Genomic DNA, 20,806 nt, shown 5'->3' on the forward strand with positions numbered 1-20,806 from the left:
TTATAAGCTCTCTCATGTCTACAATACCCAGTTTCCATGAGGGACACCCCAAAACAAGAAATATCAGATAAACCCTCCACCCTATGCTCCACAATGGGCAGGATCCTTTCCAAGGATGGAGAACTGGAGGCACTTGTGGGTATTGCAGAGCATTTCCACAGTCCCTAGTGAGCTCCAGGCTGCTCTGGGGATGCCACCAGGTCAGGAGGAACCTGGCCCACATGTCCTGCACTCATAAATGATGAGCTGCTTCTCACTCCACAAGACCAAGTTGCCCTGGAAAAAGGATCTTGGCTGAAAAACAGTGAGGAAGTTGGCACCTTTTCTGGAGAAGAGCCCCAAACCTTCCTCTCTGACCTGGGCAGATGTATGAGCAATCTGCCTTGGCCCATGTGGTACTTCCCACAGTCCAGAGTTCCTCTGTCTCAGTGGGCTGGTGTGTCCTGCCTCCATCCTTGTGATGTGTCTCCGGAGCCTTGGCAGGCAGATGATGCCGGGAGCTCTCCCGGCTTCTGGCCCTGCAGCTCTTCCCATGCTCTGAACAGCCGTCTTGCTTGATCCTCAGCCCCAAAGGGAATTTCCAGCCCCTCACACTGCTCCCAGTCCGTCACACACCACCTGCAGCCACCCGCTGAACCAAAGAGCTGTGATGCTTGCCGTCCGGCTGCGGCATCTCAGAGTCATGGCTCAAAACACTATTTTCTCTGTACCCTGGCGGGTGCCTCTTCCCCTCTGCCTCCCCCTGGAGACCAGTTTGGTGGCCAAGTCAAATGGCCATTCTTGAATTCCCAGGTCTTCGGTGCACCTGGCTCAGTCCCCGCTCTGTGTGCCTCGGTTTCTGTGCATCTTGTCAGTCTCCTTGGTAGTGCAGGGCATCCTCTCTGCATCACTCCTGTCTCTCCATGGGCCAAAATGACCCTCAGGTCACTCCTCATGTCTTCAAGTGCTGTGCCCATGGTGGAGTCAGCTACTGCAGGGTTTTGACGACCCTTTTGTTTTGCTCTGCTGCTCTGTATTACTGTTAATGGCCAATTATGTTTATGTATGGAGTATTCAACTTCTTCCTATCTTTTCATTATATCTGGGCAGGATGAGACCTGCCCTGTGCAGTGCGGAACTCGGCTCCCATTTCCATGCCTTCCAGCAGCTTTTCCTTTCTGTGCAGGCTGCTGGGAAGAGTTGAGCCATTGGGTGCCCTCCTGGCACCAGTGCTCCCTTTGATGCCAAGTCCAGATGCTCGTGGCCCATGAAGTTGGCACTCAATGTGGCAGGTCTCTGCTGGGTGTCAGGAGGTGCCTGGCAGCATCTAGCCCTGTGATGCTTCACCTCCTTTCTCTTTGCTTTTGCTCTGCCTTTTGCATTTTTCACCACTGCCTGGGCATTGGGTGGCTGTTTCCCCAATTAGAGCAGCTGGCTGGGCCACCACCAGGAGCAGAGCCCTCCTCTGGTGTTTTTCAGTCTTGGCTGAAGCATATCCAGTTACTAGTTTACTTGTTGCTCTAACATCTTCTGCAAACTCTCCAGAGTGTTCTCATGTTTTGCTTCATTTCCGTTCACTGTCTTTAATTTCTCCTTCTCTGTTTCCCCTGTCTGGATAAGCTTGCTGCATGTGCCAGCTGCTGTTTGCTCTAGAGGCTGGATCTGGGCTCTCCAGCCCATGGAGCAGAACTCGTGCCAGAAGTGTGGTGCAGAGCCGGCTGCTGGATGGACACTGGGTGTCTGCAGCAGAGCTCTGCCTGGTGTCAAGTACAAAGTCTGATGTCTCTCAGCACTGAGATGGAGAAGGAATAGTTTCCTCTCCTGCAACACTCAGCCAGCTTTTTTCCCAGCAGCTTCTTGAGTCTCTGAATTCACACACCAGGATGATGCCTTTGCACAAAGCATACACGTATGTGCATCCCTGCTCAGACAGAGCCCAGCCAACCCACCCGTTCCATACTATGCGGAGCTGCTGGCTCGGCTGGCATGCATGCCGTGCCTTGCTTTGAGGGCTTCTGCTCACTTTGCCATGAGAGGATTTATGACTTGTTACATCTCCACTTTCAGTGAAGGCTGGGTTGGCGCCAGCTGTTTCCACTGAGTTTTACACTGCTGTACAAGGAACCATGGGATTTCTGGATGGAGGATTGATGTGCTCCTCAGTGGAAGGGGGAGGGCTGTGACTGTGGTTGGTGGAAGAACTGAGAGGGGCCCAGTTTCTGGAGGGTTATGCAAACACCAGTTGACCCACTCTTCCCTGCAGCATCTGCTTCTCTCTGGCTTAGCAAATCCGCCAAGAGCAGGAGCCTCTCATTGTGTCCCCTTTCCACCATGAACCTCGGTGACCCCACGGAGGTCTCTGCTGTGCCATGGAGGGGCAGGCTTTGAGCTATCACCCCTTTCAGCACTCAGTATATTTCCTGGTGACGTAGTGACAAATGTGCACACTCACAACAGCCCAGTCCCAAAGGATCCTGTCTGTTGGGTAATGCCTGGATCATGAAGGGTGAGAGCTGAGCAGCTCTGACCACGTGCTTTCCATAGGGAGACAAAACACTGATCCTGTCCATCTCCTTGCATTTAGATCTGAGGGAGAACTATGGGCAGCGCTGCATGCCACGCAGAGGATGCTGTAGGTGGACAGCATCTTGCTGCAGCACAGGACCTGCTCAGGTTCCTCTTCAGCCCACTCAGTACCCCCCTGCGCTTTTCCAGTGGCGAGCCTGTACTGCCCCAAAGCAGCTGAGCAACCAAAGGGTTAACTCCTTGTACCCACACCCAGCTGAGAAACCAAATTTCCACCTGGGGCATTCGTGCAGAGTGGGGGGAACGTCTCTTGATCGAAGACCCTCTCCAAGGCCAGCTGGCTTCTGCGCCCATGCACAGGGAGGGGACTCCTGGGGAGCTGGCTTCCCTGCCCTTCCCAGCATGTTGTGATCATCCTGCTCTTCCCATCAGGCTCACTGAATGCCGGCGGATGGTGCAGCATCCAGCGGGGAGCCTGCCTGGCTCGTGTGCCGTCAGCTTCCAGCAATTCTTTCCTGCTTCCTGAGGACCATTTTGCTATATGGCATTTCTATATGGTGTGCCTGGCAGGCAGCCCTCTCCCCTTCCCAGCCATGGGGGTTTTCCACACTGGGCTTTGCAAACTACCTCGGTGCTGGGTCCTGGGAATCAGGGCCTCTGCAGGAAGGAATTTTCTGGTCAGCAGGGTTGAGCAGAGCTGTACGACCCTGTTCCTGTTAGCAGTGACTTTAACTTGGAGGCATCATCCAGAAGGATTTGGAAATTCCCAGTCACCCTCGTTGGCTCCCCTTGATGCCTTCAGTCCGTGTGCGTACCCAGGGAGCCTCTGTTCCCAGCCCCAAGTCACCTGGGGAGCAAATCCCTCCATTTGGTTAAGCAGAGCTGAAGGGCAGCACAGAGCTGGATGACCAGAGGGCTCTGAGGTCAGGAGAGAGGATCTCCTGGCATTACAGGGTGAGATGCCAGGAAACTGAGATGCTGGCAGCCAGGGAAGTAATTTGTAGGCAAACTCAAGGCTCTGGTGCTGGGGTGTGGGGCGTGAACGTGGGAAGCATTTGGGATGGAGGCTTGAGTGAGTCCCTACAAGCTCCCACAGTGGTTTCACTGCCTGGGGAAGGTTCACAAGCAAGGTGGTTTGGTGACTTTTGCTATGGTCTCACTGTTTTTGCACACTCCATGTATGGGAACTCTGTAGTCTCTGCCTAGGACACCCTCCCCTCTTCCCACAGTCTGAAGGTCCCTCCAGCACAGGGATGCACAGAGAGCTGGAGCTGGTCCATCTGAGCATGGGGGAGTAGCTGGAGGCACCACTGCACAAAGCCCTGTTTCAAAGGCTCTGTAAGGTGTCTGACACAGACTCTGGGTCCAGAAGGGGGCTACCTGTAGGTGAGACACCACAGAGGGTCATGCTGCCTTGTTGTGTCCCACTGCCTGTGTCTGTCTCCATCCTGTACCTCTGAGATATGGGAAAAGGCTGGAGGCTGCAGGACCCCAAGCTGGTGAGAAATAGGTTTATGTGGGTGCGTGCAAGAAATTTTGCCTGGCTGAGCAGCTGCTGGAGGCTGCTGGTGCTGGAGAGCCCTAAAAAGCCTTGCCTCCACCCCCCACCCCTGGCAGCTCCTCTCTATCCTAGAAGTTCAGTCTGCCTTGTAACCCGCTTGCAAACAGGGGTGCTCAGCCCTCTCTGGTTGCCAAAGCTCCCTGCTTTCTTCCTGAGCTGGGGGCACAGGCGATAGAGCATGGCACTTGGGGAGAAAGGCATGAACTGGGGGCTCTAAGGGAAGGGAGGCAGGAGGGGAGATGGGGCATGGACCTCCATGCCAGTTTCCATGAGGCACTGCTGGTCAGGCATGCAGGTGTGTCTGAGTGCTCAGCCAGAGCAGTGGCCAAGTACCCCTGCCCTTAGTTTGTTCCCTCCTAGGACCTCTCCAATCCATGTTCCCTGCAGGGATTGAAGTGAGGGCGTGCTCAGCTGGCTGTTTTCTTTGGGGTGCAAATTGCAGTAACCAGAGGCTTGCTGAGGATTGATGCCTGTGAAGGGAACACGTGCCCTGACCCTCTTCAGCAGCTCAGACCGTGTTTGGGGCTGGCCTCCGGCCAGAGGATGCTGCTGCGGTGTCTTGAAAACACGCAGAGAGCCAGGGACTTTCCAGGCGCCTGCTGCCATGGCTGGGGTTGGGACTGAGCAAGGAAGGGTGCTAGGCTTTGTACCGGGACCCCAGAGCTCTCCTGGGCTCCTTCAGGAGTGGAGTGAGCCCTGGGCTGGACTGGTCTATGCTGGGGGCAACCTGTGACATGTTTCCCCTCCCTTCACATACCTTGTCCTCATACCACATGGGCTCTGGGAGACACTTCACCAGGGTGGATGGCTACAGGATCAGTGGTCCCCAACCTTCTCCAGCACATGGATCTGCAATGGGACAGTGTCCCAGATGTGCCAAGGGCAAGGGTTCAACCAGGTGCTCAGCTGGGCACTGCTGCCTGGAGAAGTTGCAGAAATAAAGGCTGCAAAGGCAGTATGAGCCAGTGTGGGTCTCCTTTTCTTGCCTTGTCCTGATGCCACTGGCGCTTTGGGGTTGGAAGGATGGGTGACAGCACATAGGATGCCTCCAGGGACCTGTTCCCCATGCTTCCAGACACCCTGGGGAGATGGACCCAGAGGTAACCTGCTGCTGCCCATGGCCTGTGCCTGCTGCATGCCCCAGGGGAGGCTGCCTGAGACCACATTGACCTCAGTGCTGCATGAGTGCATGGGGAGCTGCATCCCTGCCTTTGGGCACTGGGCATATGGGTACTCCCAAGCATGGGAGCTCCCTTTCTCTTTTGCACAGGTGATGGGGGAAGCCACAGGAGTGCACCTCTGGATCCTACACTGCCCCAGGCACCCAACTTGTCCCCAAGGAATGCAGCGAGCCACTGCAGTTTGCCGGTCTCCTTGCCTGGGAGAGGGCTGCAGGGCAGTTGTTGGTGAGCATCCCCACCATGACACCAGTGTTGCCCTCTCCCTGCTGAGGGGTGCGAGAGCCTGGGCATCTTATCACAGCTCTGCTTTCTACAGCAGCTGGGACTTTGGTCTCCTCCTGGTTTACTCATTGCCCTTGATAACTCTTTATGAGGGTCCTTATCAGGAACTGGTAAAAGGTGCTGGGGCTACACCCCGGCGCTCAGGCAGTGGAGCTGGGGAGAGGGCTCAGACCCCAGTGGCATTGGGGAGTCCCCATCACACCTCTGTGTCCTGTTGGGGCTCCTGGGACATGGCTGACACAAGCAGTGGGAGCAAGACTGGCCAAGTAGCTGGAGGCCAGGGCAGGCGAAGAGGGGCTGTTAGTGGTGGGGTGCTGCAGCTGGGGATGGGACAGTGAAGGGGGGTCCTTGCTGGCTGCCTGGGGAGGCTGGAGAGACACCAGTGCCCAGCTCTTCTTGGAGTGGCCTTCGGGCAGGGTGAGAGGCAGTGGCATTGGATGCAGCAATGGAAATTCCAATTAAATAGGGGGGAAAATATTTTTAATATGAGAACATTTCAAGCACTGGAACAGGTTACCCAAAGTGGTTGTGAAACTTCCATCCTTCATCTCTTCCGGACCATGCTCTGGCAAGCACATGAAAACATGGAGCCATTCCTTGCTCAGAGCAGGACCAGTGTTTCACCAGGTTGCTCAGGGCTTGATCTAGCCACGTTGGCCTTCTCTTTGGGTAGACCTTGCCATGACAGGGGTGCCCTGAGGGCTCCTGTTCAGCGCCTCTGTGTCCAATTCTGCATAGCCCCTGTCTTGCCAGCTGCATGGCACCACTCCATCCTACTGTTAGACTTCACATTTTGTCTGTGTTAAACCTCAGGAGGTTCCCATCAGCCCATTCCTCCAACCAGTTGAAGTCCTCACTTGTCCTCAGCTCCCCACAATTTGGCATCAGCATCAATGCACAATGGACTGTGCTGTCTCTCCCAATCCCATTTGCAGTCCAGCCCTGGCACATCAAGGCCCTACAGATGTGTTCAGCTTTTGGGGAGGTCCCTGAGGCAGCTGGACAGGGATGGAGGCTCAGGGGGCTGGGATGTGGGGTCACCCTGGAGCCCCTTCTCACCTATGGATTGGGTGGCTTGGCTCAGGAGCAAAGCATGAGATGGCAAAGCAAAACAGATTGACTCCTCGGTTTGCCTAATTTCTTGGCCACCCGCCAGGGTCCTTGTCTGGGGAAAAAAACAGGCAAGCAGCAACACCGAGCCCACCGAGAGCAGGTAGTGGCAGGTTGCAGGACCAGATAGGAAACAAGAGCCCACGAACTCATCTAGCCATGATGGGAACTGTGCCTCCGGTCTGCCCCCCACCTGGCACCTCTTTCTGTGATGGGCAGCTGGGAACAAGACAGGACATGTCGGTAAAGAGGGGCTCACAGCTTACAGGAATCCCCCACCCTCCCACTTCTCCATCACCCAGCCTTCTGCTGGCTGGTGGGCTGCCTGCCAGGCTGGCCGAAAACGAAAGCAAAGCGTCCAGAGATAAATAGAAGCAGCCTCGGCACAAGGCAGCAGTGTGTGTCCTGCTCCCCAGTTTGCTGAGCTCAGCACCTGCAGCACCCACCATGGCTCTGCGCCTCCTCCTGCCACTGCTCCTGCTGGCTGCTACCCTCCTCATGGCTCAGGCTCAAGGTGAGGGGCACGAAGCCCTCCTGCTCACCTGTGGGTTGGATGGGGCAGGGGATGGGTGTTCCGCTGCTCCAGGCAGCTGAGTGGTGTGGTACAGTTGCAGTGCACGGGGGGTATTTGTGGCGCATTTGAGTGTGCACATGGCTGGGGGTGTGGGGTTTGCAGTACAGTCGTGTGTGTGGGGGGGTGTGTGTGTATGTGCATGCCTGCTTGATGTGTGGTTTTGCTTTTCTTGCTTGGCTTAAGAGCATGTGTGCGTGTGTGTGCACGTGGGTGGTCGGGCAGCAGAACTCCAAGTTGAATGGTGCAGGCAGGAGAACAAGGTTCAGTTCCTTTGCAAGGAGCCTACCTCTGCCTCAGTTTTCCCTCTGCTGGCAGTGAAATTGTTTTAATTCATTACGAATTCACAACCAATTCCAACATGAATTGGTGTCACATAACCCCAGGGCAGGGTCTAACTTGCAACTGGGTATTGGGGTTGAGAGCTCCCACTCCTACGTGCTGTCCCAGCATCTCTCCCATGAATGACACCAAGCCAGCCATGCCGTACTCCCCCAGGACTGGGAAAGTGCTCTGGCTTGGTGAAGGTCTGAAAGCCCACATTTTCCACCTTGCCTCCAGGCATTGGTAGCTCGGCCTCGGACTGCTGCCTGAAGCACAGTCAGAAACCCTTCCCTCACAGGTGGGTGAAGTCCTACAGCCACCAGGGACCTGAGACGGGATGTATGCTGCGTGCTGTCGTGTAAGTACCCCACCATGGCTGGGACCATTGGAGCAGTCTGGCTCCAGCCAAGCTGTCCCTCCCTGTGTCCTCCCCCCTGTCCTCCCCGCCCAGCAAACCTTTCTGCGTGCACCTCCAGGTTTATCACCAAGAGGGGTAAGAAAATTTGCGCCTCTCCCAATGACCCTACCATTCAGAAGCTGATACAGAACCTGAACAAGGTGAAGAATGACAAGAAGCCCAAGAAGGGACGTTCCCCACGTCCTGGGGGCAGACCCAAGCGGCAGAAGAGGCAGCAGGTCTAAGTCAGGCCTGAAAAGGTAGGTTGGGGGGGGTGAGGTTGCTGCCCCCCATCCCAGATCTTTCCCTGTGGGAGGGTGGGCATCCAGCTCCTGGTGCCAGACCTGGGAGGGTTGTCACAGCTGTGGCTGGAGTGTGAGGTGCTTAGGACACAGCTCCCTTCTGGTCTGTGCTTGCCTTAAAATCAGCTTTCTTTCTGGAGCTGCTGAAGAAAGGCAATGCTTGGGGACGGGCAAGGCATGTTATGCCAGGCAATGGCACCCTGGCTGGGGCGGGTGCTCTTGCTGAGACCCTCTCCACCTCACCACCCCCTCCTTGCTTTCCTCTCCCCTAGAACAGATTCCTTCCCCACCGATGACCGACCCACCGCCCGGCAATGGACATCCACAGACCGCCCACCTGCCTGCCAGCCCTGGGGTGAGGACGGGACTGGCCGAGGGGACTGCCCTCTGCTCCGCAGACCCCTCAGCGTGGCCGTGCCTGCTGCAGAGATTCCCCCAGCCGGGACTGTCTGCACCGGCTGGGTGATCTCAGCAGCAGGAGGCACCCAGGTCCTTGCTCGCCCCATGGCCATGCCAGTGGAGACCTGGACCTGTGTGGGAGCTGAGCCATGGCCCTGAGGGGGAAGTGGGCAGCCTTCCTGCCAGAGGGGATTTCTGTAGCCTGGCAGGATGGCAGCTTTTCCTATGACTTTTTGGGAGGGGATTTTATACATTTGTATTTATATTTAAAGACTGTGCTTTCATTCAGTATTCCTGGAGGGCTCTACTTCTGGCTCCTTGTGCTTCACAGAGTACCCTTTATGCTGCAGGCTGGCTTCTCTGGAAGGTTGCTCTTATTTTCCTACCAAATAAATGATGGCTGCGTTTCATTTCCCTGTCATCTCTTTGCTCCTTTTTGGCTTGCAGGGCTATGGAGAGCCAGGCAGATCCCATGTCCCCATGGTCCTGCTCTGGCTGCTTGCTGTGCACTTCCTTGCAGGGCAATTAATAGTAGCTGAGAGGGACAGTTTGGGGACAGCAGGGGTGACAGGGTGGCTGTATGTCTGGGCTGTTCTAGGCTTTCCCTTTGGCTTTTACAGTATGCTGTTGCAGTGTAGTTTGGAGGAATACAGTCAGTATTCATCCCTTTGATTTTTTTTTCCTTAGGTAGAAAATTGCAATGAAATCAGAACAGATTTTTCATTTTAGTGAAATTTATTCTTTTAACTCGCTTGGTTTTGCTGTTGTCGGAGATTCAGATATTATTAATCCAAATGCTTAGTTTTATGAAAAAAACCCCTCTCATATACTTTCTTCCCAAGTCTGAAAAGCTCACATGCTGAAAACAGTACATGAGGCTGTGCAGGTGGGGAAGACTGCAAAACTCATTGCAGACACGCAGCCATTTGAGAACAGCTTGATCCCAAACCTTTAGTAAAATGAAAATTCGCTAACCGGAGGACAGCATAAGGTGAGACTGCAAGTTGAGGGAGAACAGATTCCTGGGACAGGGCTGGCAGGGAAATGGCATCTCCCTGTGCTTGCAAACCCCCTCCAGCATGCTGAGAAGGAGCAAGTTGAAGGGCTGTACCGCAGTCACAGTGCTCTCTGCTTGCAGAGACCAGACATGGACTTTGGTCAGTAAAGGTCTATTAAGTCATATAACTGCAATAATAGGATCTGCAAGGCTTAACAGTATCAGCAAAGGCTGTGTGTTTGCTAGATTAAAGCTTGTAGCTTAGTATTTCTATCAAGCACATTTATCTGGCTTGATTGCTTTATTAGGCAGGCATTTAGGTCTATTATTTTAAGACTGTGTAAGGAAACTGTGAAGTCCAAGATACTGGCCCTGAGTATGGGACAGGAGCTGACCTGGCTCTGTGCTGCCCCCTCCTCCACATGGGAGTATGTGGCAGTCTGCCGGACTGGCTTTTGGACAGAATGTAAAACAATAAAATATATCCTTTACAACAAAACTCACTCGTTCTGGCTGTTGTGATGGGTTTTGGTGGGGTGGGAAGGGTTGCATGTGGGGCTGCTCTCCTGCCCCCCACACTGTCATCCCCCAGGTCCTGGCTTTTGCAGCCCCCCTTGGCACTGCATCCCTGGAGACAGGGAGCTGCTGGGACAGGGGAGCAGGACCATGCAAGTCCCGCCTCTTGCAGCTATGTTGCCCAGCAAGGCGAAGCTGTCCTGTTTGCTCAGCCATCCCCACTGAGAGGTCCTGAGATGCCAGCAAACACAGGGGTACAAAATGGTTTTGTACATGGCGTCTTTTGCTCACGGCCGAGCCTCCCCAGACAAGAACTGCTTGCTCAAAGCAGGGGCTCTCTGCTTCCCACTACTTTGGGAAAACAGCATTAAACCAAGTTATTAATGATGCTGTGCTCTGGCCCTGGCTTTGCTGGGAGCCTGGGAACTGACACCCACGTACTGGGAGTCAGTCGGGTCTGAAGGAGGGCTGGAGACAGCCCTGTGTTTGCTGGGGACACACTGCATCCAGCACTGCGAAGCCAGACCTGCCTTCTGTGGGATTCCTTGTGCTGGTCGTGGTGTCAGAGGATTGTGAAATGATTGCAAAAACCCCCTAGAAATGAGGCCCAGCCGAAAACGTCTGCAACCACAAACAGCAAAACATGAGCAGACGGCAGGATCGAGCCAGCACGTGAAATGTATCCTGGTGTCTCTGTGGCTGCAGATGTAAACATCACACAGGCGGTTTTTTTCCCATTCAGATGCTAGGTGGTCCTTAGGTTCAGACAGGTTAAAAAACATATACATCAGGGTGCTCTAATTTACCCTAAATTTTACCCTAAAAGCAGGGCTTGTGGAAGAGCACTGGAGTTCATCCCACGCTTGGGCGCTGGTACCTGTGCAGGAAGGCATGCGTTTTAGCACAGACGTTGATGCACAGAAACAGCCCCACATGTGCCTGTGCTTACACACACACGGGTGTTTGTATGCGGCTTCCACCTTTCCTACAGAATGCTGCTTTTAAGGAAAATAAGGTGTCAGGGTTAGTGGGAGCCTCTTGCTGGCAAGGCAGGTGGCCGCAGTGCTGCCAGGGTGAGGTGCCACTGGGGAAACCCCTCTGAGGAGATCCCTTTTGAGAGGCTGAAGGGAGAGGTTACTGGCTACTATCTGGAGCATGCAGCAGAGGCGAAAATCCCTTCCCCACAGAGGAGTAGAATCCACAGACCCCAGCTGAGACGAGCGAGGTGAAGAAGGTGCTCTAGTGATGCCACTGCAGTGAAGCAGCAGAGGAGGATTCACACAGTCGTACCCCACAGCAGGGGGTACGCTGCTTTGCCCCACGTGCACAGACAGGGCAGGGTTGATGCAGTGTGTGCTAGGTCAATGGGTGTGCAAGGGCTGTACAAGCACCCCCAGATATTTTGCAGGGAAGTCAAGAAAACCACAGAGCAAAAGTTAGGAGAGCTCAGCCACCCCGAAGCAGAAAGGCTTTGGTGACAGCAGAACGTAGCTAGGCAGCACAGAAAGCACAGAGTGCAGCCAAAAAAATGGAAGTCTTGAACCCAGGCCAAACGATTAGCTCAAGTTATTAGCTGGTGCAGATGGTGCTCTGGACTTGTGCTGGGCTGCAGCTCTGGGCTGAGCTCCAGTGAGGCTCACCTGGAGACATGTACACTGGGTCTGTCCCTCTGCCCCATGCTGTTCCCAAGAAGCAGGAGCCGGCTATGCTACAGCAGCCCTGCGGATGCCAAGGGCTGTTCCTGGGGCTGTGTGGGTGTTAGAGCTGCTGTGGTTTCCAGCTGAGGCTCCAAGGTGTTTTTTGGTGCTCTCTCCACCAACACTGCCCTCCTGGGGTCTGCCACAGTCTTGTGGGCAGAGAGGAGTTGGAAGCGGCTGGGGGCATTACGGACTCCCATGCTTCCTGCTCCAAGGTATTTCCCAGTCCCAGCTATCCCTTGACATCCATCCTCTCCTAGATTTCCCCAGCACAGAGCCTCTTCTCAACCCTTCCTTTGCTTACATGTAGCTCCCAAGTGCCCTCCTTCCCCCATTCTCCATACTGCTGGGTGGAGCCCCTCAGCTTAGGTGTGTCCTTGTGCTGATGGTCCTCATCCCACTTGCCCAGACCCCCATGTCCCTCCGCTTGCCTCCCATCCCACTCAGGATTGCAGACCTGCTCCTGGGCTACAGCTCTCCAACGGATGGTGGAAGAGCACCTGCCCTCCTCTGAGGATGTCCTGCAGCCGGGCCAACATCATCCGTGTCCCAGAGCTGCACCAGAACAAGAACCCCACAGCCTCTTCTGCCCAGTGTCAGTCTAAAAGTCAACACAGCAGTGAAAGACAGCAGTCTTCAGGGCTTTTGGTCCATCCTGTGTGCTTTTACATCTGTCCACAGGTGAGTTTGGGGTGCAGCCTCGCCGGGCATCCTTCCTGCCAAGCCTCATGGGAGATGGCAAGTACTTGCTTTTTGCACAGGAGTCTAAGCTGTTCCTCAGCCATCCCCTCCTACAAGCCCTGAAGACAAGCAGCATGATGGCCAGCAGCCAGGGCTGGGGACATCCCACCTGGCTTCTGCCATCTCAGTGTCATCATAGTGTGTCCAAGGACATTTGACATTTACAGGAAGCACACATCTGGGAGACTGTGCAGCTCAGAGTTAATGCTGAGGGACACGTGCGTTGCAGGGACCTGGGGAGATGGGTGCTTGCCTGGGTGGAGTTGAGTGGGACCCAGCTGAAGCGTCTTGGCTGTGCTGCCCATCACCTGTGGTGACTTCAACATCAATGCCACTGAAGGCAATGAGTATGAGGGAGAGATGACCTTTAAGTGAGCAGGAATTGGCACCTTCTGCATCCCTCTTAGCCACACCCTTGGGACATCTTTACTCCCACGGGGCAAAGTCATGGCTTGATTTTTAATTTTCCTTAACTCCATTTAAATCAGATTGACTCGGTTCCCTCAGCTATAGGAGATCTAGCAGGATCCTGAGCCCTGTGGGCTGGAGGTGGCCCCAGTACCCATGCTGCACTGGGACTGGGGCTGCAATAGGAGCTGTGCAGGAGGCTCCCTTGTGCTGGGAGATGCAGGGGAAATTGAAACAACTGCAATGCCTGCCCAGTATTTCCCAATGAGGTGAAGGCAGCCCAGCCAGATCGAGCTTCAGGGACTGGCTGTGCCTGGAATTTGCTGAAATTCCCCATTTGCCCTTTCCAGATCTGTAGCTCAGAGGTGGAAAGCTGAGCACTGCAAGGCACCCCAGGGAGCAGCTGCCCTAGGGGCTCCTGCAGCCGGCAGGTCTCTGGGAGGGTGGCAGCGTGGCTGCTGCTCCCTGAGGAGAGCCTGGGGATGGAAGTGATACTCACATAACCCATTTAGATTTCAATGTGTTATATTTCCTATGGGGATCACAGACACACACCCTACCCCTGCACAGTTTCAACTTTAAACAACTGCTTTACTGAGACTTATGCAGGGATGAGTGCTCAGGAATGCTTTGCACTGCCTGTGTTTTCCTCAGGACTGGAGCTCCTGCACTCCCAAATTGCCCTGGATGAGGTTTAAATGAGTCAGCACACATGATGCTCTCCCCTCTTCCTAAACCATACCAGATCCCTGGCCTGTGCACTGTCTGTGTGTGCCTCTGAAGAGCCTGGACCCTGAAACATCCTCTCTTCCCCATCTTTGCCATCTCTTCTGGTCCCCAAGGCTCAGCCCTGCGAATGGGATGGGGCAACTTCCTTGCATGTAGCAGGGATGCACTTCAGAGATGACCACTCTCTTCTTAGAAATCCCACTGACCCCAGTAGAGGGGGGAAACCCATCACATTCCCCTTTCACAACACGAGCGGAAAGCCCCTTTCCTCATCCTCCAGTGCCCCTTCTAGGGAGCAGAAGTGACTGAAGCAGCTGTGCTTTCACCTACTTGGCACCCAGACAGCTGCTGGGAGGAGGCAAAGGCTCTCTTTCCTGCCCATGTGTCAACAGGGACTGTGGACAGTGAAAGGCAGGGTGTCCCCTGCAGCCAGAGGGGGTTAAGGGGTTTACTCAACACTGGAGATGCTGCTTTCAGTGTGTGGCCAGCTGGGAGCCAACACTGGGTGGGAGGCCTTTGTGTAAGGAAAGTGGCAGAGCACCCTGCTGCTTGCCGCGATGACCAGAACCCCAGAAGTGCCTGGAGGGGGGTCCCGCAGGATGGGACACACAGCACCCCTTGCCAGTCCTCAGGCATGCTTTGGTAGCTGCCAAAACCACCAAAACTGCAAGGAGGGTTTGCCATTAGGCAGCACCCCCAGCATCCCTTGCCAGTGAGTCAGGGCTCTGCTTTTGGGAACCCATCTTTGCAGGGGGCTTCAGGCTGTTGGTCCAGCCCCAATGGAGGAGGCAGCCCTGGGTTAGGACCAGCTGCACCTGAAGGTCTGGCCACCAGCATCAGCAACAAGAAGCCATTGTCCTCCTTGCTGTAGCATCTCTTTGGCAGCACCCTAGGGAGATCAAGTGAGGACCGGGTCCCAGAGCCAGTGTGGATCCCCAGACCTGCAGGGAGGCTGGGGCTGATGACTGACACTAATCCTCTGCCACCTCAGTTCCTTTCCGCCAGCCGAGATTTCTCTCTAATAGCTTGTGAGTGCTAGAAGGCGGCAGGTGTTGACTGAAGTTAAGCTGGCACATCCTGTTTGTGTAGCTCATCCTGCCCACCTGCCTCTGCCTAAGCCCTTTGGCGCAGCACCAGCTTGCCAGGACACAGGAGCGGCTGGAGGCAATGGTCTCTGGATGGAGGAGACCATGCCACGCGTGAGGCTTGTGCCAGTGCAGGGATGGAGCACCTTGGCTGGTGGCATGGCTGGAGTGTCCTCTTGCTTCTTACTGTGGAGCAGGGAAGGGGCAGAACTCACTATCTTCCACTGCTGAGAGGGGCAGAGGGACCCACTGAGGTCCCTGGGTCCCAGCCCTGTGTCTTGTCCCCAGGTAGAAATCACTCCTGTGGAAGGACTGTGCAGCACTCGGCACCAAGGTGCCAGGACAGACCAAAGCTGGAACAAGGCTAAGGGTGGAGGGATGGAGATCCTGCTGCAGAATTTGTTCACCCTGCGGGGAAATATTTTTCCTCCTATCTATGGGAATTTCCCTGGGTGCAACCACTGCCGCTGCCTCTCACCCTGTCCCTTGGCCCCTCCAAGATGCGCCTGGCTCTGGCATGTCTCCAAACCCCTACAAGGCAGCTGCTGACAGCAGTGAGACCCCCTTCACCATTCCTTCCCTGGGCTGCACAACCTCATTGCTCTTGGCATCCCACATGGCACGTACCAGGGCTGAAGCAGGCTGGTTAAGGAACAAGACTGCAGGTGGCACTGTCACGATGGTGAGTCACTATCCTAAGGAGAAACAGCCCCCATCCCTGCGCTCCTGTGAAAGCTTGCAGCGGGAGCACTGGTCTTCAGCCCCTGCAGTGCCCACGCAGCTGGTGAGCAGCTGGCACCCCGTGGCATGCACACTGCCTTGTGGGGGATTTCTGCTCTTGTGCTGAGAAAACCTGTTTCCAGGGAGCTCTGTAGCTGCCTTTGGCCACGAGCCCTTGTCGTGGTTTAAGCCGGCAGGCAGCTAAACACCACACAGCCATTCACTCACCCCCCCCGCAGTTGGATGGGAAAAGAATCAGAAAAAAGATTTAAAAAATGTTGAGATAAAGACCATTTAATAGGACAGAAAAGGAAGGGATAATAATAATAATAACAATAATAATAATAATATAATATACAAAACAAACAATGCACAATGCAATGGATCACCACTTGCTGAACAATGCCCAGCCAGCTCCTGAGCAGTGGCTGCACTCCCCTGGCCAACTTGCCCCAGATTTTTGTTCAGCATGATGTCATATGGTGTGAAATATCCCTTTGCCAGTTTGGGTCAGCTGTCCCAGATGTGTCCCCTCCCAGCTGCTTGTGCAGCCCCGATCTCCTTGCTGTCAGGGCAGTATGAGAAGCTGAAAAGTCCCTGACTCTGTGTAAGCACTGCTCTGCAACAGCTAAAACATCAATGTGTTATCAGTATTATTCTCATCCTAAATCCAAAACGCAGCACTGTACCAGCTACTAGGAAGAAAATTAACTTTATCCCAGCCAAAACCAGGACAGTCCATTTGCCAGGACACCTGAAAACCAGGTTGTCTTTTGGTATGTGAGATCATGGCCCTGGAGTGGAGCATGCTGGCTGAGCTCTCCTCCATCCACCAGCTTCAGATGTGCCCCACACACAGGCAATGGGGAGGGCAGGGGGAGACAGCCAGAATCCTGCAACCAGATAACCAGATAGGGGTGCTCAGGGGAAGACAGGCATCATCCCTGTACTGGTATATACCTAAAAATTGGGGTTGAGGCAAATTCTCCCCCCAGCATCACTGGGTTGACCCTATACGATATCTAATGGGAGTGTCTCAGAGGTGGGAAATGTATGGAGGGAAACCTCCCCATGTGCTAGCCCAGGGCCATGGGGTGCTTTTGCAGGGTGAGGGGACCCTGGAACTGCTCTAACCCTAACAAGCAGTCCCTGTGCCTTGGGTGCTGGCAGTGAAGAGGACAGGAGGATGTTTGGCTCTGGGACCACAGAGCAGCTGGCTGCAGGGAAAGCAGCTGGGATATTCGGGAATTGCTCAAAGATTAAAATCTAGCCTGTGGCAAGTCTTGCTGCAACTCCCTTCCCCCCCCTCCCCCACCCCCGGCCAGTTCTCTAAAAGAAAGTGAAAGCCTCTGGCTGGAAGGATAAATAGGTGGTGGGTAGCACCAGTGGCAGAGTGCAGGGAAGCTGTGCAGGGCTCACCTCTCCCACCTGGAGCACCGTTGCCTCCAGCCCATCCTCTGCCAGACTCAGCAGCAAAATGCAGCGGCTGCATCTTCTCTGCTTCAGTCTCCTGGCACTGGGATGTATCCTGGATGGTAAGATGGAACCTCCCAGGCTGCCTTTCTTGCAGAAGGGAGAGTATCCAGTTTCTTGCTCTCTTTTGCATGTCCAGCAGACTTTTAGAGGGATCCATGGCTGGGGCTCTGTCGCAGACCTCCTGTGTCCTCTGCTTGTAACCTGCCCCAGAGGGACTCTGTCCTGCCCAAAGTCCAGGCAGGAGCCTGCAGGGCACGGGGCTGGAAAACTTGCTTGGAAAAGGCCGTGGAGCAATCCTGCCTCCCAGTGCCCTAGCCCAGCTTGTGCACGCTGGGCTGAGATTATCTTGGTCCCATTCTCCCCAGCATACCAAGGGAGGATCCCTGGCATTCTTTGGGATGGGCAGCTTGGGGGCAAGTGGTGGGGTTGGGAGCAGGAGGGAAGGTGTGTGTTAGGGCAAAGCCCATGTTTGAGGGGCTGCTGGCATTGAACATGGGGTTTGCACAGGTCACAGCTGCCTGGGTGTGTGACACCGGGCCCTCTGTTCTCCTGTGGGGAGCTGGGGGGTCCAGACACCTTGTGGTGTTGCACCACACCTTGCTGCGTGGGGTTACAGGCATCGCTGGACACTCCCAGCCTTGATGGGCATTAACAGTGACTAAAGCATTTGCTTGGAGGGTGACCAAGCTCTCTTCACCCACAGTGAAGTGTAGACAGCTGTGTCCCTCAGCTGTCACAGGATTGATGGGTGCTGGGTGGGCTGGTGCTGGGGTAGCTGCAAAACAAGCTGCAAGTACAGATGAAGCCATTCTCAGCCCTTCAGGAATGGGCATCTTCAGTGTACCAGCATCCTGAAGTGGGGGGATGAAGACCCCCATCCTGCCCTGCTTGCTGGCCAGCGCTGGCCCTGTGGGTGTGGAAGGGACCCAGGCATGCAGAAGGGCTGCCCTCCACCAATCTGCCATTTCTCACCTCCTTTGCTTTCTTTTGGAAGGAGGCAAAGGTCTCCTGGCACTGGGGTATGGGGGCAATAAAGCTCCTGCCTCCTGCATGTGCAGCTGGGGTGGTGTGTGAAGGTATTGCTGGTCGGCACCATCCTGCCCCACTCCGCTGTGTCAGCCCCACAGCCCCTGCACCCTCCAGAGAGGCTGGGTGAAGGCACAGCCAAGCTGGGGAGAGCAACCTCAGCCTGCATGGTGTGTTCTTCCTACAGTTCATGGCAGAAACAATGTCCTTGACTGCTGCCTGCGGACAAGTGAGACACCCATCCCATCGCGGATAGTGCAGAAATACCGGCTCCAGCTGGTGCAGGATGGCTGCAACATCCCGGCTGCTGTGTAAGAGCCCCAGTATGGTGATGGCCAAGGGAGGGACCCTGTGGGAAGGCAGGGAGGGAGGTAGAGCAGGCTGGAGGAGGGATGTTGAGCTGGGTTTGTGAGTGAAGGAATAGGGAGTGTTGTAGAAGAGACTGTGGAGATCAGAGGCTCAATCAGAGCAGGACAGACCTGCCAGGAGGGGAAAACTTGGGACAAAAGACAGGGAAGAGAATCATGCTGAGGTAGAGATGGAGGAGGGCAGTGAAGGAGGCAGTGGGTGAGACCTTGGGCTGTTCTGGAGCATCCCCAGAATGTCCTGCTCACCTCACCTTGATTTTTTTCCCATTGGCCTGGCAGGTTCATCACCATGAAAGGCAAGCACCTCTGTGCACCTCTCGAAGCCCCATGGGTGGTTCGCCTCCAGGAGAAGCTGGATGCCAGCTTTGCCAGGAAGGTAAGAGCTGGCCCCATGCTCACTGGGAGTGAAGGCAGCCTGGGTTGGGTTTTTCTGCCACCAAACAAGCTTTTCCCAGTGTGGCTGGGCTGCTGGGAAGAGCTGGGACGTGCTCCATTGAGGCATGGTTACTTTGTGTTCCTCCATCCCTCCTCCCTCCAACTGGGACCAGCTTGGCTCCTCTGCAATCCCACTTCCACCCCAAATAAATGCAGTCCTGGGGCTGTTTCCCACCCTGGGTGGAGCCCAACAGGTGCTACAGCAAACAGCACTGGGAGCAAACACTCCCTCCCCTTCCACCAACTTCTGTCCTGCAAGCTTGAAGTTTGCAACTTGTGCATCTTCATGGGAAGGGCTTGCAATGAGTTTGGTGGGTACTTTGCAAGATCTGCCAGGTTCCTGCTTTACCACCATGGCTTGGCCAGGGGAGGTCATCCCTTATTCCCCATCCTGACCATGGGGAAGGGACCCTGGGGAGGCTGCTGCCCCAGGGATCACACTCATCACAGCTGGGTTTTTCATTTCCCCAGGCCATACTCGAGGGCAAGTAGGTTCTGAAGAAGCTTGTGGCTGGCCCCAGCACCCGGAGTGGGGCCAGCTCCCAAGCTGTGAACCTGAAGCTAATGCAGCCAACCTGCTTCCACCTCCAGCCATGGGGCCAACCCTCCTCTGGACTCACACTAGTGTGTGGGGCTGCGCAGAGCCCTGCACGCTCTCTTTTCCCTCTATCTCTGGTACATCCAGCTGAGTGGGGCCTGCTGTACCAGAGCCTCTGCTGCCTTCACAGCCTGGAACTGGTTGAAGGACTGTTCTGCAAGATGAGTGTGGAGGGGTCTCAGCCTTCCCTTTGGTGCAGCAGCTGTGACTTCCAGCACCAGTCTGATCCTTTTAGTTTCCATCGTCAACCTCAAACATTCTGCAGTCCTTCTGCATCCCTGGGAATGGCTGCCCTGGGATGGGATAGTATGGGGATGGAGGGGAGGGATGGAGAAGTTCCTTGCCAGCCATGCACTGTGCTGCTCCCTCACTGAGCACAACCTAGATGCCCTTGGACATATTGTGGCTGATGCAGTTCCTCTCTCATGCCTTGATTTCCCTGCACTGTTTCCCCTCCTGTCTTTCATTGCATAGGTAGAAATAGAGCCAGTAATATGTTGGCAGCAGAGTAGGGAACAATGTTGATCGCTGCCCTTGCACTCCTCAGGGACATTGCCCCTCTTGGTCCCCCAGCCTGCCACCATGTTCAAAGCCTGCTCTGTGCTCCTGCCTGGGCAGGGATGCACAAGCAGTATTCATGCTGCTCTCAGGTATTTGCTGCTAGATTTGTACAATGCAACAGTTACGGGTGTAAGATGCTTCTTTTCTCTCTTTTTTATTGTGCTGTGATTTTGTGAAATAAAAAGGCCAACAACCCACTGTTTTTTCTGACTCATGTTTGAGCCTGAAGGCCCGTGCAGCATGTGGGGCGTGCAGGCAGTGCTGCCTGTGATGCTGCAGCAGCAAGGGGGCTCTGCTGGGGTGCAAGGTGGGGAAAGGGGTTTTCATAGGGGTGAAGGACACTTTGTACAACAGCTGTGCTGCAGGTCTCTCCTGGGAGCTCTTAACACTGGTGAGGTGGGTGCCCTGCTTCTGCTGTTGGGCCAAGCTGCTGGAGTGGGACCCCAGGGGGCTGTACTGCAGAGAAGGGGTAGGAGGGAGCATACCAGTATTGCACCATCCAGCCAAAAACACTTTGGTTCCACCAGTGCAGCTGCTGGGCTGGAGTTCCTTGGCTCTCAGCTCCCAAGGAGTGTGGGACATGGATGAAGAGCCATGGAAACAGGAGCGTCGCCCTTGCAGTGAAGGGAGGCTGAGGCACAGCGTGGCTGACTGGGTCTGCTGATTGCCCTGGCAGTTTGATGATTGCTTCCAACTGGGGTGCAGGGAGGAGAAAGAGCTTTTGGGGAAATGGAGGCAGGCGAAGATACCTGCTGCTGGGCATGTCCATGGACAAAGCATGTAGGGCAGCTGACCAACTCCTGCCCCTCATCATGAA

General features: G+C 55.0%; 2 protein-coding genes across 3 annotated transcripts; both read left to right on the forward strand.

The window, feature by feature from the left end:
- Positions 1–3,828: 3,828 nt before the first annotated feature.
- On the forward strand, positions 3,829–9,042 carry LOC142050221 (C-C motif chemokine 21-like). 2 transcript variants are annotated; one of them, XM_075078658.1, is made up of 4 exons: positions 3,829–7,153; positions 7,772–7,892; positions 8,011–8,191; positions 8,506–9,042. In XM_075078658.1, the coding sequence occupies exons 1-3, from the start codon at positions 7,087–7,089 to the stop codon at positions 8,174–8,176; spliced, it is 354 nt and encodes a 117-aa protein (XP_074934759.1). In that variant the 5' UTR covers positions 3,829–7,086; the 3' UTR covers positions 8,177–8,191; positions 8,506–9,042. The 2 variants fall into 2 exon arrangements, with proteins under 2 accessions (XP_074934759.1, XP_074934760.1); XM_075078659.1 differs by having other exon boundaries at positions 8,511–9,042.
- Positions 9,043–16,883: 7,841 nt separating this feature from the next.
- LOC142049991 (C-C motif chemokine 19-like) lies at positions 16,884–20,184 on the forward strand. Its single transcript, XM_075078270.1, has 4 exons — positions 16,884–17,060; positions 18,215–18,338; positions 18,675–18,771; positions 19,302–20,184. The coding sequence occupies exons 1-4, from the start codon at positions 17,003–17,005 to the stop codon at positions 19,320–19,322; spliced, it is 300 nt and encodes a 99-aa protein (XP_074934371.1). The 5' UTR covers positions 16,884–17,002; the 3' UTR covers positions 19,323–20,184.
- The last annotated feature ends 622 nt before the right edge of the window (positions 20,185–20,806 follow it).

Source organism: Phalacrocorax aristotelis, chromosome Z (assembly GCF_949628215.1).
Source record: "Phalacrocorax aristotelis chromosome Z, bGulAri2.1, whole genome shotgun sequence".
In the NCBI taxonomy this organism is placed as follows: Eukaryota; Metazoa; Chordata; class Aves; order Suliformes; family Phalacrocoracidae; genus Phalacrocorax; species Phalacrocorax aristotelis.

Coding starts and splice junctions, on each gene's coding strand:
- LOC142050221 (XM_075078658.1), top strand. CDS start 7,087: ATGGCTCTGCGCCTCCTCCTGCCACTGCTCCTGCTGGCTGCTACCCTC. Junction 7,154..7,771: donor CCTCATGGCTCAGGCTCAAG/GTGAGGGGCACG, acceptor CCTTGCCTCCAG/GCATTGGTAGCTCGGCCTCG. Junction 7,893..8,010: donor TGTATGCTGCGTGCTGTCGT/GTAAGTACCCCA, acceptor GTGCACCTCCAG/GTTTATCACCAAGAGGGGTA.
- LOC142049991 (XM_075078270.1), top strand. CDS start 17,003: ATGCAGCGGCTGCATCTTCTCTGCTTCAGTCTCCTGGCACTGGGATGT. Junction 17,061..18,214: donor ACTGGGATGTATCCTGGATG/GTAAGATGGAAC, acceptor TTCTTCCTACAG/TTCATGGCAGAAACAATGTC. Junction 18,772..19,301: donor ATGCCAGCTTTGCCAGGAAG/GTAAGAGCTGGC, acceptor TCATTTCCCCAG/GCCATACTCGAGGGCAAGTA.